Raw genomic sequence first — 14,211 nt, 5'->3', positions numbered from 1 at the left:
CTCTGCCTGGGCTAATAAACCTGTTATTTATAACGGGAAAGAAATAAAACAAGAAGTAAGAAAAACAGTTTCCAGTTTTGATTAGAACCATCTGAAGAGACTTGGGGCACACGGACCTCAGATCTGTGTCAGGAGTTGGCCTTTCTAGCCAGTGTTGGAATGAATTGGAGTATTTGGGGTTCGCTTGGTTTCCACTGGACATAAATCACATCAGATTTGTTGAACACCATCTAGGTGCAAGGGTGGATTCGATGCCAATCTAGAGATTTGATAGGAACTAGTCAAGTGCATTCCCTTAAGAAGGAGTCAAAAGGCATTGACTGAAATAAGTCCCTCCCCCTTCACGCATGATATGGCAGTTCCCATGGAAAAGCTTTGGAGCAAAATCAGACTTAATGACCCTGATTTTTAAGACCCAATATAATCAAAAGGGAATAAAATAACAGTAGCTGGCATTTATTGGGTGTTTGCTGCATGGGCCCTCGTGCTAAACGTTTCATACACGTTATAATTAATCCCCATAGAAACGCAGAAAGGTGAGTTATCATCATTCCTATTTTAGAAGTGAGAAAACTGAGGCTCAGAGGAGTTCAATAAGTTGCTCAATGTTTTCAGCCTAAAAGTGGCAAAATCAAGGTTTCAGCTCAGCTGGTTCTGACTCTAAAACCCAGAGTGATAAGCCAGCTATCTCCCAACTGTCCGACTGTGGCTGTCACCCCAGGCATTTGTCCTCACCCCTCTCCTGCCCGCTGGTTAACCCAATCCCTGCCCTTGTGCTTTCTTCTCTGGCACCCCCATCTGCTGTTCCATCTTTCTGCCTCTCCTTGCCCGAAGTCCCTCTCAATTTTCAAAGCCAAGTTCACATCCTGCACGCTCCTTGAAACAGTTTGAAGTAGCCACTCTTATTATTCTCCAAATAGACTGAGAGGCAGCAGATAGTGGGCAGGAGTCTGGGACCTGGAGTGAGACCACAGGGGTTTGTGTCCCTGCTCCTGTGTGACCTTGGGCACGTGACATAAGATCTCTGGGCTTCCAGGCCCTCATCTATAAAATCGGTCCAGTAATAGAGCCTGCCTCGGAGGATTGGTTTGAGGATTAAGACTTATGCATCTAAAGAACATAGACTAGGACCTGGTCCATAGGAGGTCCTCAGCAAGTATTGGCCATTGTCTTAAAGCAACACCAGCAACAAGATCTTTCCATTCATCTAATATTATCCTGTCATCTGACTATGATGTAAGCACCTTGACACCATGTACGACTATTTGATGCATCTCCATAGAACCAGCTCTTCCTGGCACAGGGGAGGCTCAATAAATCCTGACTGCATGTCCAGAGAGACCCCCTTTCAAGAAACTGACATGCAAAGTGACATGCTCTGACTATTTTCTCCTACATTTTGTTTTTTATTTTATGCACAGAGCCAATTGGTTGTTTCACTGTGAAGAAATTCTTCAGAAAAGAATAAATTAAAGTGCTAGTATAACCTAGATAGTCTCATGAATGCAGACATGGAGATAAAGGAATATTTACTTAAGTCTCCCCCTGGTTAGCACCAATTTGCTCATACCGATTGAGAAAGAAGATATCCTAAAATAGAATCCGGATAAAATTTTCATTTTTCTTTCTGGCCAAACAGAATATTTGAGGTGAACCATGGAACTTTCCATCTCTCTTTTAAATGTGGCTGATATTTTGGAAAATGTAGTGCATATCCTTATAGTCTTTCAGGATGAAAATTGTTGAGGATATCGATTTGTAGCCTCAACTTAATGGGGAGGAAAGTTAGAATTCTTAAATATAAATATAGATTTTTATACATATATATTATATATATGTATATAAAATACACACACACACACACACACACACACACGGTGCCAAAAAAAATGTATACACATTTTAAGCAACGAAAAAACTATTAAAATTGTAATACTCAATATCTACCGATAACAAAAGATGAATACAAGTCACTTTTGACTTTTGCAATTACAAGAGGTGCTCAAAGTGGTTACAATTAGCATCCAGACACTTCCAATTATGACGAACTACTGCTTGAGCAACAGTGACCAAAGTGTCCACTTGTATACATCTTACTGGCACCCCCAGTAGGTATTATATTTTATGGCAGTTGCAATGTTTTCATATATAATCCTAGACTCTGCGCTGTTAAAACAACACTATCACAACAGGAAGCGAAGGCCCATCCTAAAGCGTGTCTTCTCAAATGCAGAGGCTATGACCTCTGATGAGTGCCAGAGACCTAGGGGTGTCCTGACTTGACGACCGGCCTCTTGAAGACACAGCCTCTCACGGAGCAAGTCCAGCCGTTTCTCCCAAGACCTGAAAGCGCATCTGACTTGCTGGGTTCTCTCTAGCCACGGGCCTGGCACCACGGATCTCAAGTGTCCTTGAGTGCTCTATGCAAGTGTCTTCAAATGTAAATTAACTTATCCCCAGCAACCTGCCCTCAGAGAAAAAGCAACACTGAGGAGATTGCATTTCTTGGCAGCTGTAGCACAGCCTGAGACTCTCAAGATCGTCCTGCAAGGATCACATATGTGATTCTTTTTTTCCTGTTTAGGCACAAGATCCTCAGGTGCTGGATCAGCTGTCGAAAAACATCACCAGGATGGGGCTGACAAATTTCACCCTCAACTACCTCAGGGTAAGAGCAATGCGACGGTTGTATTTCCTGGTGAGCTTGAAAAGTACGTTAGAGGTTTATATGTATCGTGAACCAAGGAGTTAAAATGAGGTGACATAGCACAATATGTATGTCTTGTACATGGTGTGTGTGCGTGTGTGTGTGTGTGTGTGTGTGTGTGTGTGTGTGTGGTGTCAGCAGAGGAAGGGATTTAGCTCACAAGCATCAAACTTAGATTTTGTCGGGATTGAGCTTCCTCTCTATATTTGTATCTCTCTTGGAAGTAATTCTTCAAAGGCTAGCAATGTCTGTCTCATAAAATGCTTTGGTACTGTGTCTGTCTGCTTGTCTCAAGTTTCTAATGTGCTGTTGTCCAGTTCATGGCCTCTGCGTCTCCACCCAGCGACCGGTCACCCTGAGGAGACTCAGCCATGCCCTCCAGAGAGAGTCCCTGAAGAAATCCAAACCAGTGTGATAACACAGACATGTATTTCTAAGGCTTCTTAGGGATTCTCTGTGTAACATGTAACAGATTTCTTGGTTGGGATATAAAGTCAGTTTTTATTTTAAAAAATTAAGTGTTAGGCAGAATTTTCTGCCTCTGTATTTGGTGTAATCGGGTTGCATACATCGTACCGGTTAGTGTGGAATTGCGGTCATCATGGTGCTGGTAGAAGATATAGTTTCCCACATATAAAGCAAGCATTGTCCTCCAGGATCAACCAGAAGGCAATCGTCACAGCCCACATTTCTTTGCCTCTGATTTGCTGAGTTCCCGTCTTGTCACTGTGTACAGTTCACTTCTCCAGGACCCCCACTTCATCCTAAAGTTGATGCTATCTTTTCTTTATCCTGAAGGGCTGGGCAGGTTAGTGAGTTTTGTTTTGTGTTCACATTCCTCTGTGTACAGTCATTTTTGTGTATATTGAAATGCTAAAGTCTTTGGCCGGCTTTCTCTTCCATGAATTAGGAATGATTTGGAGAAAGGCTTCTCAGTCATGTACTCATTGCAAAGTGCCAGTCACTAGGCTACGTGCTGAAGATTCAAAAGTCATAGTACCTGCCATCAAGAAACTCGCTCCCATGAGAGTCAGACCTATAAAGAGAGAATATTACATACAAAATGATAAATACTGTGATAGAAGTTTCCAGAGGGAATTATAGAGACATCGCAGAAGAAACAGTCACAGAAGCCTTCATGGAGCAGATGATGCCTGAATTCAGTGTGAAAGAATGAATAAAGGAAAACCAGAGGAAGGGGACAGGAAGGCCATTTCTATGAGAGGAAAAAGAAGGAGCATGGATTGGGGGTGGAATTCCAAGCAGTTTGAGTCTGCTGGGGCATGAAATAAGGAGCCAGAACAGGCGGGAGAAAGAGTTAGCTGGGATCCAGGTTTTGGAGCAACTGGCTGGCTGGGCCGCTGGGCTAGGAGCCTCTGAAAAGGTGAACATGAGGGTGGCAGGGCCCCCCTCCTGGCTAGACGGAGAAGAGACCTTTTCTATCCAGCCCCGAGGCTCCAGAGCCAAATCCAAGCATGACAAAAGTCAGAGTCACCTTCGCACGCACCACCTTACCCCAACACCCCACCATTTTGACAGACCCAAACCAGGTTGTTTTCCACTCAACAGCCCCCTGGTCCCTGCTCAGAGGGGAACAAGAGTCTGCCCAGGAGGGTGGGTCGACAGGCACATGCTCCAAGCTAGGGTAGCTGGGGCTGTGTTCCTCCAAAACTCTGGGCTCTGCATTCACACCTGGCCCGCTTGGGGCCACTGGCACAGTGGAGGTGGGTAGCAAGGCCTGGAAAGTGAGGGTCTGTGGTGTTCTGTCCGCAGGAATTCAGAAGGCTGCTCAACACTGTTGGGCATTTCATCTTGTCAGGGACCCTGAGAGGTTTACTTTAAACCATCTGAAGATGCCTCTCAGGCAGATAAAGAAGTTCTATACTGTGTGTCCTTAGCTGACCCCATGGAGCGAGCTGGGACTTTGGAGTCTTGCCCTAGACTTAGCTGCTAGCTTTCTAATGAGATCTTGGACAGGATCTGTATTATGTATTTGTTTAGCTACATTTAACACAGATTATTAAATGCCAAATTTCCTCTTATTGTCATCCGTAAAATGGTGACCTTCACCTTGCGGTCACAAGGCCCACCTGCCGAGGCCCTGCAGTACTCTGACTCTAGCCCGTGAAGACTGAGGCGCCCATACCTGCAAGGGCTGACAGTAGCACCACCACCTCTCCTGAGGATGAAAGAATCCATGCATGGGTTTCAAAGACCACCACTTAATGTAGCACTCGCTGCACGCTGTGCCACGCTAGATGTCCTGACTTCACCAGTCTTGACAATGGCCCAGGTGCCCTAGCATCATCCCCGTAAGAGAGCCAGGACCAGAGCAGGTGCGTAATTGAACTCATTCTCCCAGCTTCCCACCACCAAGTGGCAGGACTGAGACTTGAACTCAGGCATCTGGCTCTAGAATCCAGGTGCTTCATGGCAAAAGGCTGTTGTCTTTCTAGTAAGAGTGTAGAATTGTGATACTAAGAGGAATTGGATCACATCTTTCTTGCCTCGATGGGGGAGTCAGCATCTATCAGAGGTCCTTAATCCTGTTGCCAAAACCAGCTCCTTGTAGAGTTTAGCATGACGATTAAGTGTGACAATTCATGAAAAGGGTTTAGCACAGGGCCTGGGGACAGGAAATGCCCAGTTAGTAGTCACTGTCTTATTTTATTGAGCACCTATTATGTGCCTGTCATTGTTCTTTGTACTGGAACCACTTAGAGCACCACAGCATCTGGCTCTCTGCTCTCACTTTGGGTCCACCTGATACTACTTTATTTCCCCAGTTCATGCATCCTGGATGAGCAGCTGTGTGCCTTTCCTGCCTCCATTCCTTCCTTTGTTCACTCACTCAATCAGTAATTCGTCTATTGATTGCTTCCTGGTATAGTCTCCTTCCTAAGGTGGCACTCATGGGCTGGTGGGTGAGGCCAGTGGGGTGCAGTCAGTTCCAGGATGGTGTGCTGCCTCGGGGGATATGCAATGGAAGGCTCCTGGGTCTCAGGACAGAAGCCTCCCAACAGCTCCTCAGAGCAGCTGTGGGCCACTTGGCAGGTCATAGCTGAGCAGAACCTCAAACTCAGCGCTCAAAACCAGTGCACACAGGCTTCCATAATAAGACCTGGCCTGGTTAGAAGTTGCTAAGAATGACAAACAAAGGTTATTTCTTCAAGGTAGACCCAGGATGTAAGCTTTCCCTGGTCTTCATATCATCTAATATTTGTAAGACAGCTGGGCCATCACAAAATGCATTTATTTATAAAATAGCTTTAAAAGCTGGGGCTCCCCCAGCCTGCTGTGGAACTGGCATTTGCTGGAAGCCGTAGAAAGTCATCTGAAGTAGTGTTTAAATAGAATTAATAAGGAACTTCGATAACCTCGTCCGTATCAGAAAAAGAGGTCAGGCAGGTATGTAGGCAAATACTTTCCCAAGAACTTCTAAATCAGTAACAGAATTTTAAAAATCGATAGCCCTGCTTTGGAAAGGAGGGATGGAAAGTTTAAATACTCTAGACTCCTGAAGTTTCAACATGCTTGTGTCTTTCATGCAGCAAAATTAAGTAGCCCCAAAAGTAAGCGATTAGAGTCATCTCGCTTCTCCCAAGAAGTTCATTTATTCTCATGATTCCAAGTCATTGTCACAGAGGCCTGCAGTCAGGGAATATGCAGAGCTGACATCAGTGGCTCTTGTCCCTGAAGGAAGGAGCGGGTGAAGCACAGTGGCTCAGCTTGGCCCTTGTGAATGTGGATGGTGGCACTGCACCCAGATACTGGCCTGGCAGCACTCTGCAGGAGACTGGTGACCTGATGCTTTTGAAGTGACAACAGAATAGCTGTTGTCACTTGATTTGAGTTGTCACGTTGCCTGCTGACACTTCCCATGGCCTCCCAGCATAACCAGGCTGGAGGTGTGCTGTGCTGAGAGGTGTGACAGTGGCTGACTGGCTGGTCCCAGTGGAGCGGCAGCTGGAGGTAGCTGAGTGGGGATGGTGCTCTAACGAGGGGCAGTCACACTTCCTCTGGGGACCGCCTCCTTGATCTCTGGGAGGCTGGAGTGTCTTTGGGGTAGTTACCTGACTGGGGCAGGGAACAAACTTGCAGAATGAGGAAATCACTGCCTCGTGGCTGCTAGGCCTTTCCAGAAACTGGGTGCTACATTTCACAAACTGTGTCCACCATCTCCTGGGGAGGGAAGCTGTGGGGGGATGGCACCCCTCACTCAACGCATTCCGGTGAGGGAACTAGAGACCTAGAACGGGGAGAAGGAGCCAAGCTAGGAATATAGGAATTGTTCTTTGCCACGTTTTTTTGGAAAACAACAAGTCCTGCTGTCCCTGCAGCATTGTATAAAAAGATCCAGTGCGGCATCCACAGTAAGCGGGTGCAGTGTGATCGGCACTGAGACATCTAGTCAGTGAGACCTGCCTCTGGAGCCTTGTCAGTTCCCATCACGCCCGCTTTGCCCATTTACTCATCGATCATTCCACAAGCATGTGCCAGTCACCTTCTCTGCCTCTCCCCACATCTCTATCTCACATGTCATCCTGCCACCCCATAAACCCCCTGCCGTTCGTGGAATCTGTCGCTGCCTGAAACACTGTTTCTACCCTTCTCTCCCATCCAGTTTTCCCAGGCTACTTCCTTTCCATCCTTCAGGACTCATTCATCCATCACTTCCTCCGAGACTCTCTCTCTGATTCTCAGCTGGGGCAGCTCCCCTGCCAGCACTCCTGGTTTCATGCTTAGCTCTTGGTGGGTCCTGTGTAAGAATTCTCACTCTGCTCATGTGTATCCTTCACTAGACTCAGAGCAACCTAAAGACAGATCGATTATCTTGTATTTCTAGAGCCACACGAGGTCTAGATCACAATAAGCACTGGGAATGTCTCTTGAATGGATGGTTGGTGGATGGAAGTTTGGTAAATGAAGACTGTATTTTGCATGACACCAAAAAACAAAACAACAAAACGCAGTAGAAGTACAAATTTCTTCATCGGTGATTATATTTGTCTGTTTTCTTTGGCCAGATTTTCTTGATGCTGGGGTACATAAACATTTTTTAAGCATTGTGTTTAATGTGACTTTAAAACATCTTGTCCTGCGTCCAAGCCACAAGACATTCTCTTTGTCATGTTTCCTCTTACTCTTTATCCATGTATATGCATATTATCTGCATAAATGTAATCAGTATACATATGAGTTCTGAATGCTATTTGGTACACAGTTTTGCATGTTTCTACACAGTCATCCTATTAATCACTTATAATAGCTGCAGATATTCCAGTGTGGTGCTATGACAGTGTTTATTTAATCATTTCTCTAAATGTCGAGCACTGAAGTCAAGTTCAAATTGCTGCTGTCGTTACACAATACCATTCTTCTAAACACCTTTGCCATGTCCTGCTCCCAGCGGTGTTCTCTGCAAGCAGAAGGCTGAGCTACGGAGGTCATGTGGTAAGAAAAATAAGTGTGGTATGGATTCAAAGAAATGTGGGTTCAAATCCTAACCTCCTTACTACCTATAACGGCCTTGAGTAAGTTGTTTACTTTCTCTGAACCTCACTTTCCTTATCTGAAAATGGGAACGAATAATGTTCCACAGGTTGGCGTGATTTACAGGAATAGAGGAGTGAGAATTTATAAGACTCTGGCACACAGAAGGAGCATACTAAGTACCAGTCCTCTCCTGTGCTGTCTGAGAGCAGATCAGGGCTCAACGTTCACTTTTGCTACTTACTTCTTATATGAGATTGATCAACTGCCTCCATTTCTTGCAGCCCCAGGTTTCTCATGTGTGAATGATTATGTACGTTGTGAGTCATATATAGTAAGTGCATCACAGGTGAAGGTTAAAATGATAATGCATGTGAAGAGCACATTTAACTCTAAATTACAACACCAGGAAGCCAGTAAGTCTCATCTCATTTATCATCTCCTATACATTCGTTGGTCATGGCCTTGAATCCGTTGCTGAGTTGCTAAAGCCATATGATAGATCAGGGAAAAAAGAGAGAAGTCAATGATTAATGACATCTGCCAAGGAGGGTAACAAGACGGAGTCTGGGACACGTGCATATATTTGGCAACCCATTCCCAATACAAATCTTATTACAAATGTTGAATTAGTATCACTGGGTGTTTCAATGTTATCTATAAGCTTTTTGTTGTTGTTGTTTGTTAAATAAGTCTAACTTTTTAAATAAGCAGTATCATCTTCTGGGCCTGAAAGCATTTAGGTCTCACAGTAATGTTTTTTGAGTCTGTACCTTTAATTTCCCAAGTGAATGAAGATTTTTGTTGTTGCGATTGTTACACTTTAAAGAACATTGGTCTCTGTATGTGGCTTCCTCTGATAGCAGAGTATAGTCCAGTGCCTCCAAGCATTGGGCAATTAGCTTTGGACAATGACTCCCAACAGAATGACATAACGTGGCCTCTAGGAGAATGAATGTGGCTGGAGTCAATGTTTGGAATCCTGCTGAGGTGTTTTTGTTTCTTTATTTTTATAAGACTTTGGCTGCCAGTCAGGATATTTTCCTTGGTCTTATGCATGAGAAGGGATTACAGTGCAACCCCTTTTCCCACCTAAATGCGAAGCCTGAGAATGAAACAGAAATCCCTGCTCAGAGATTGAGACGACCTGTAGTGATTGGCGGTCAGAATGGGCTGGGATCTGGGCAGACCATTCACCGTTCACTCATTCAGACAGATCAGCAACAAATACTTATTAAGTGCTGTGGTTGGGGGAGCAGGAACCATACCAGGAAATCTCCTGTGTACTTTATAGACCTTCAAAAGGCTCACAGCCCAATGTGTGCTATTCAAGGTACCATCTGTGGGTCACTGCAGGTTTGCAAAGTGTTTGTTGCTAGTTTATGATGAGATAAGTCCAGAAAATGGGAGTAAGAACTTTAAAACTTTGATAGCAATGTGACATTGCCAGGGCATTCAACTTCATCCAAGTTCATCCTGTGGACTCATCCCACTGGTCAGGATGCAGAGAAGTTCATGTGTTATCAAACCCTCATGATGAGTGGTCACTAGTCAAAGGCTGGAGCGGCACATGTCACAGAGTTTGATGAGCACTGCATAGAGCACTGTGACACAAATCTGGTTCAGAGATAAGCTCCAATGTATCTAAGCACCACAGGGAATCATACTTATCATCGTAATACCATTAGGTATTGAAGACATTCTATATGATCTCAATAAAAGGATGAGTTAGGTATTATTCTCATTTGACAGATAAAAATTTGTCAATGCCTACGGTCACAAACCTAGTCCAGAAAGCAGTGCTTTCCTTGGCTTATTTCTCAAGCCTGCTACATACTCCACTGGTGGTAAGACTGGTTGCTTGGTGTGTGCCCACAGAGGAGAGATGGTGATTTAAAAGTGAGGGATTTCTGTTTCTCATTTGTTTGTCTTGTTCTTTTGTTGTTTTTGGTTTATATACCACATATCAGTGAAATCACATGGTTCTCTGCTTTTTCTGTCTGACTTGTTTCGCTCAGCATTACTCTCTCAAGATCCATCCATGTTGTCACAAATGTTCCTATATCTTTTCTTACTGCCGAATAGTATTCCATTGTGTATATATACCACAACTTCTTTATCCATTCGTCTATCGAAGGACATTTTGGTTGTTTCCATGTCTTGGCCACAGTAAACAAAGCTGCAGAAACTCATAGACACAGACAATAGTTTAGTGGTTGCCAGAGGGTAAGGGGGGCAGGGGTGGGGGGTGGGAGATGAGGGTAAGGGGGATCACATATATGGTGATGGAAGGAGAACTGACTCTGGGTGCTGAACACACAATGGGATTTATAGATGATGTAATACAGAATTGTACACCTGAAATCTATGTAATTTTACTAACAAATGTCACCCCAATAAATTTAATTAAAAAAAAAAGAGGGATTTGGCCTCTGAAACAAAGCTGTCACACCTCATTCTGACTTTTCCTCTCTTTCCCCGCCTCTTCAAAATAAGGCTCCATCTGCGAGGAGGCAGGGAAAGGCCTTCCGAACCATGGGAACACTCCACGCACAGAATGATTAAGACTTGGAACACCCAAAGGGCACTTTTAATTGCATTTGGAGATAGAAAAGTAGTACATATGACTACACGGTAAGGGAATTAAAGCAGTGAACTCTTAAAGAAGTGAAATAACCATAACATACAGACATCGCAATGTCTAGAAAACTTATTTCTAACCTCAAGCCAAGAGGGAATGGCTAGCCGAATATTTAAAGAATGTGTGTGTGTGTGTGTGTGTGTGTGTGTGTGTGTGTGTGGTGCAAAAGTAATTGCAGTTTTTGCAATCATTTTTAACCTTTTAAATCACAATTACTTTTGCACCAACCTAATACGCACACACACACACACACACAGTATTTTAAATTTTAACAGAGCTGTCCTAACTGAAAACAATTTCACAGCCACAGATGCTTCTAACATTCTTGGCCTTAAAACTACAAATACGGCTTGGATTAAAGAAAGTAATTTCTCAGTCTCAGATACTAGCAAAAGAGAAAGAAATTGTTGTTTAACAAGACACTGAAAATCAGGGGAGACAGTAAAGTGGGAAATTGGCAGTCTGGAAGGAAAAAGAGCTGAGGGATTGCAAAGTTAAGTACAAGGTGGAGCCCAGAGTTCATCCTCCTGAGAAATAGCCTTCCTAATTATCTAGAATGGGGGGTGGGGGTAGGAGGGCATCTATCAGGAAAATGCAGAGAAGGGGGCAAGGGGAGAGCTGTTTGAATTGAAGTGAATTGAATTTTAGATCGTAGGCAGGGAAGTATCCTGAAATATGAAGAGGAGCTAATAGGTTTCACTGCTTAGTTATGAGGTTCTAGATCTTTCTCTGTGTCTGGTCTCTGACTGTGCTCTAACTTTGCACCATTTTATTGCCCATAGAGCACTCAAATTCTTTAAAGAGAGTGACTATTAATTAGGTTGTGTGGTCTCACAATCTGTTCTTAGAAGAGTCCAAGGAATATAGTTAAGTAAATAATAAACAATTATGTGAAGGCAGATGAGGTTAAAGTCTTGATCTATATAATGAGCTTGAAAATGGCTATAAATGTGTACTAAAATTAAGATGAAAAACAAATAAAATTAAAAATGTTCTCCATATACCACCCAAAGGAGAAGGAAGGACAGTGAACTGGTGTCATTCAGTGCCTATTATGGGCAAAACACAAATGTGGTTTTATTTAATTCTCAGAACAAGTTTGGGAGCTAGGTGTTAATGACCTCATTTTATAGAAGAGGTAGAAACTGAGGTTCATAAAGTTTCTGGGACTCATTTGATGTTATTCAGTGGGCAAACTGCCAGGCTGGGACTTGATCCCATGTTGGCCTGATGCCCTCACTACTCTGTCACGCTGCAGAATGTCACCTCCTCACAAGAGCTGGGTGCAAGACCTGAGTTAGGTCAGTCATTTCCACTGAGATGACCAGGTTGTTTTGCTAAATTGTCAATAGGCAGTTGCCAACCAATGCAATGGATGGAGAGCACTGAACATTAAGTATAATGGGCTCAAATCCCTGACTGGAATCATCCCACAGTGGGCTACATCCCTGTTTATCTCAGACTTTTCCAAAATCCCAGGCCTCAAGGCCATCACTCATCTTCCAGATTTTTAATTCTACTATTACACCCAGATTACTATTTCTACTGCCTGACCTATATTTTGAAGACATAGATTATGTCATGTCATTCCTATGAAGTGGACTTTAAAACCACCTGTTTAAAACCACCCGGTGAAAATCCGGCAAGGCCTTATGGGATCTGACTTCCCCAACTTCATCTCAGAGCACTCTCCACTCCCCTGGTCTGATTTTTGCATTTTCAACACACCAAGTTCTTCCCTATGGCAGGGTCTCTGTACTTGCTGTATCAGATCATTTATCTAGCTATAGAACCTGAGAATTGTCGACTCTTCCAATGCCTCAATTTTCTCATCAATAAAATGGGGATAATAATAGTCCCTTACGTCAAGGAATTGTTGAGAGGGTTAAATGCATTAACACTGGTAGAGTTCTTAGAATAAAGCCTGGCATGTGGTAAATGCTCAATACATATTTGCTATTTTGTCATCATCATTATCATCATTATCTCCTCCATTGCCTGGAATATTCTGGCCACAATTTTGCATGGCTGGCTCACTGTCATTCAGGTCTCAGGACACACACAAAACCTCCTCCAAGATATCTTTCCTGGTCTGCCTATCTAAAGGGAGCTTGCCACCCCAGCCATTTCTATCGTAACTCATTCCCTGTCTTCTTTTCCTCGTAGCGTTTTCATCAGTTGAATTGCCTTGCATAATATAGTTTAGCCCTCTATTGTTTCCCTACTTCCCATGCCCGTGACTGGAGTGTAAGTATTTTGAAAGCAGGAATATTGTCTTTTCTTCCCTACATGCAGTGTATAGAGAGTTAATGATTTTAAGTCTACTCAACTTGACATCTGCTCCTTGAAAAGTTGGAAGTTTTAAAGGGCAAACCACTGATAAAGCCAAAATTCAGAGACATCATCAAAATGGTGGCGTGAAGTGAGCCTCTGTAAAGCTCCCCTGGAATTTACAACTAATCGAACAACAATAACTCCACAAAGGACTCCCTGCACAGCAGACAGGCAAGACGAAGAGGCCCACTACTGAATTCACCTAAAGGTGGGCGAATCGCGCGAGTGGGGGAGGAAGGAAGGGAGAAGTACGGAGACAGAGCCGCGCCGGTGCAGGACGCAGACCTAGCTCAGTGTTCCGAGCTCGCAGCATCCCGGAACTACCATAGCTGCGGGAGAGGGAAAAACTCGGACTGCTAGGGCACTGTTTATGGCCCACAGGGCTGAGGGGGCAGCATAAAACACAGCTGAACCCAACGCTCATGGCAGAGACCTCGGAGAAAAGACTGAGGAAAGAAGGCTGAAAACAGTGGTTTAAGCCCTCACTGCTGAGCAGAGAACGGAAGCCTTAGGCACAGAGACTAGCTGCCCCCTCCCTACCTTCCCAGAGCTCGCCCCGCCCCCACCTGCCCGGTGCTAGAAGTGGAACAGTAGCAGTGTCAGATCAAAAGAACAGAATATTTGCTGTTCTGAGAACTGTGGACTGCAGACACAGATTCGCAGCCTGACTAGTTCCGGCAAAGAGGAGAGAGCTGTGGAAACAGAACCGGCTGTGGTGGTGGTCGCTGCCATTGCTCTGGGCTACCTCTCACAACTCACCCCGCCCCTGGCCCCACCTATCTGGGCAGATCCATGCAAGAGTAAACAGAACTGCTGAAACATACAGGCTCTGAATCTGGTGCAGGAAGAGCTTTGGAACTTCAAAAGCTCTCCACATGCCCACATGGAAACTGCGCCCTGTCACCCAGGCAAACTATTAACAGAGGAGAAGCCTGTCTCCCAGGGAATCCCCTCATTGTGTGAGAAGCTGGAATAGTGTAGACAAAACATAGCACTACCTTGTGAGAGAGAAAAAAAAAAGGCTGCAGTTGGAGAG

The 14,211-nt window shown here is 44.3% G+C and overlaps 1 protein-coding gene across 1 annotated transcript in view; it reads left to right on the top strand.

Moving 5' to 3' along the window:
• LDB2 (LIM domain binding 2) overlaps nt 1–14,211 on the top strand; it is a 228,323-nt gene that overhangs the window by 155,141 nt on the left and 58,971 nt on the right. The window contains exon 5 of the mRNA XM_074319775.1: nt 2,585–2,668. Coding sequence (XP_074175876.1) covers nt 2,585–2,668 — 84 coding nt within the window. The remainder of the gene's footprint in view (nt 1–2,584; nt 2,669–14,211) is intronic.

Source organism: Rhinolophus sinicus, linkage group LG02, assembly GCF_036562045.2.
Source record: "Rhinolophus sinicus isolate RSC01 linkage group LG02, ASM3656204v1, whole genome shotgun sequence".
In the NCBI taxonomy this organism is placed as follows: domain Eukaryota; kingdom Metazoa; phylum Chordata; class Mammalia; order Chiroptera; family Rhinolophidae; genus Rhinolophus; species Rhinolophus sinicus.
Note: the sequence above shows the minus strand (reverse complement) of the source record. Positions and strands in the feature narration are given on the sequence as shown.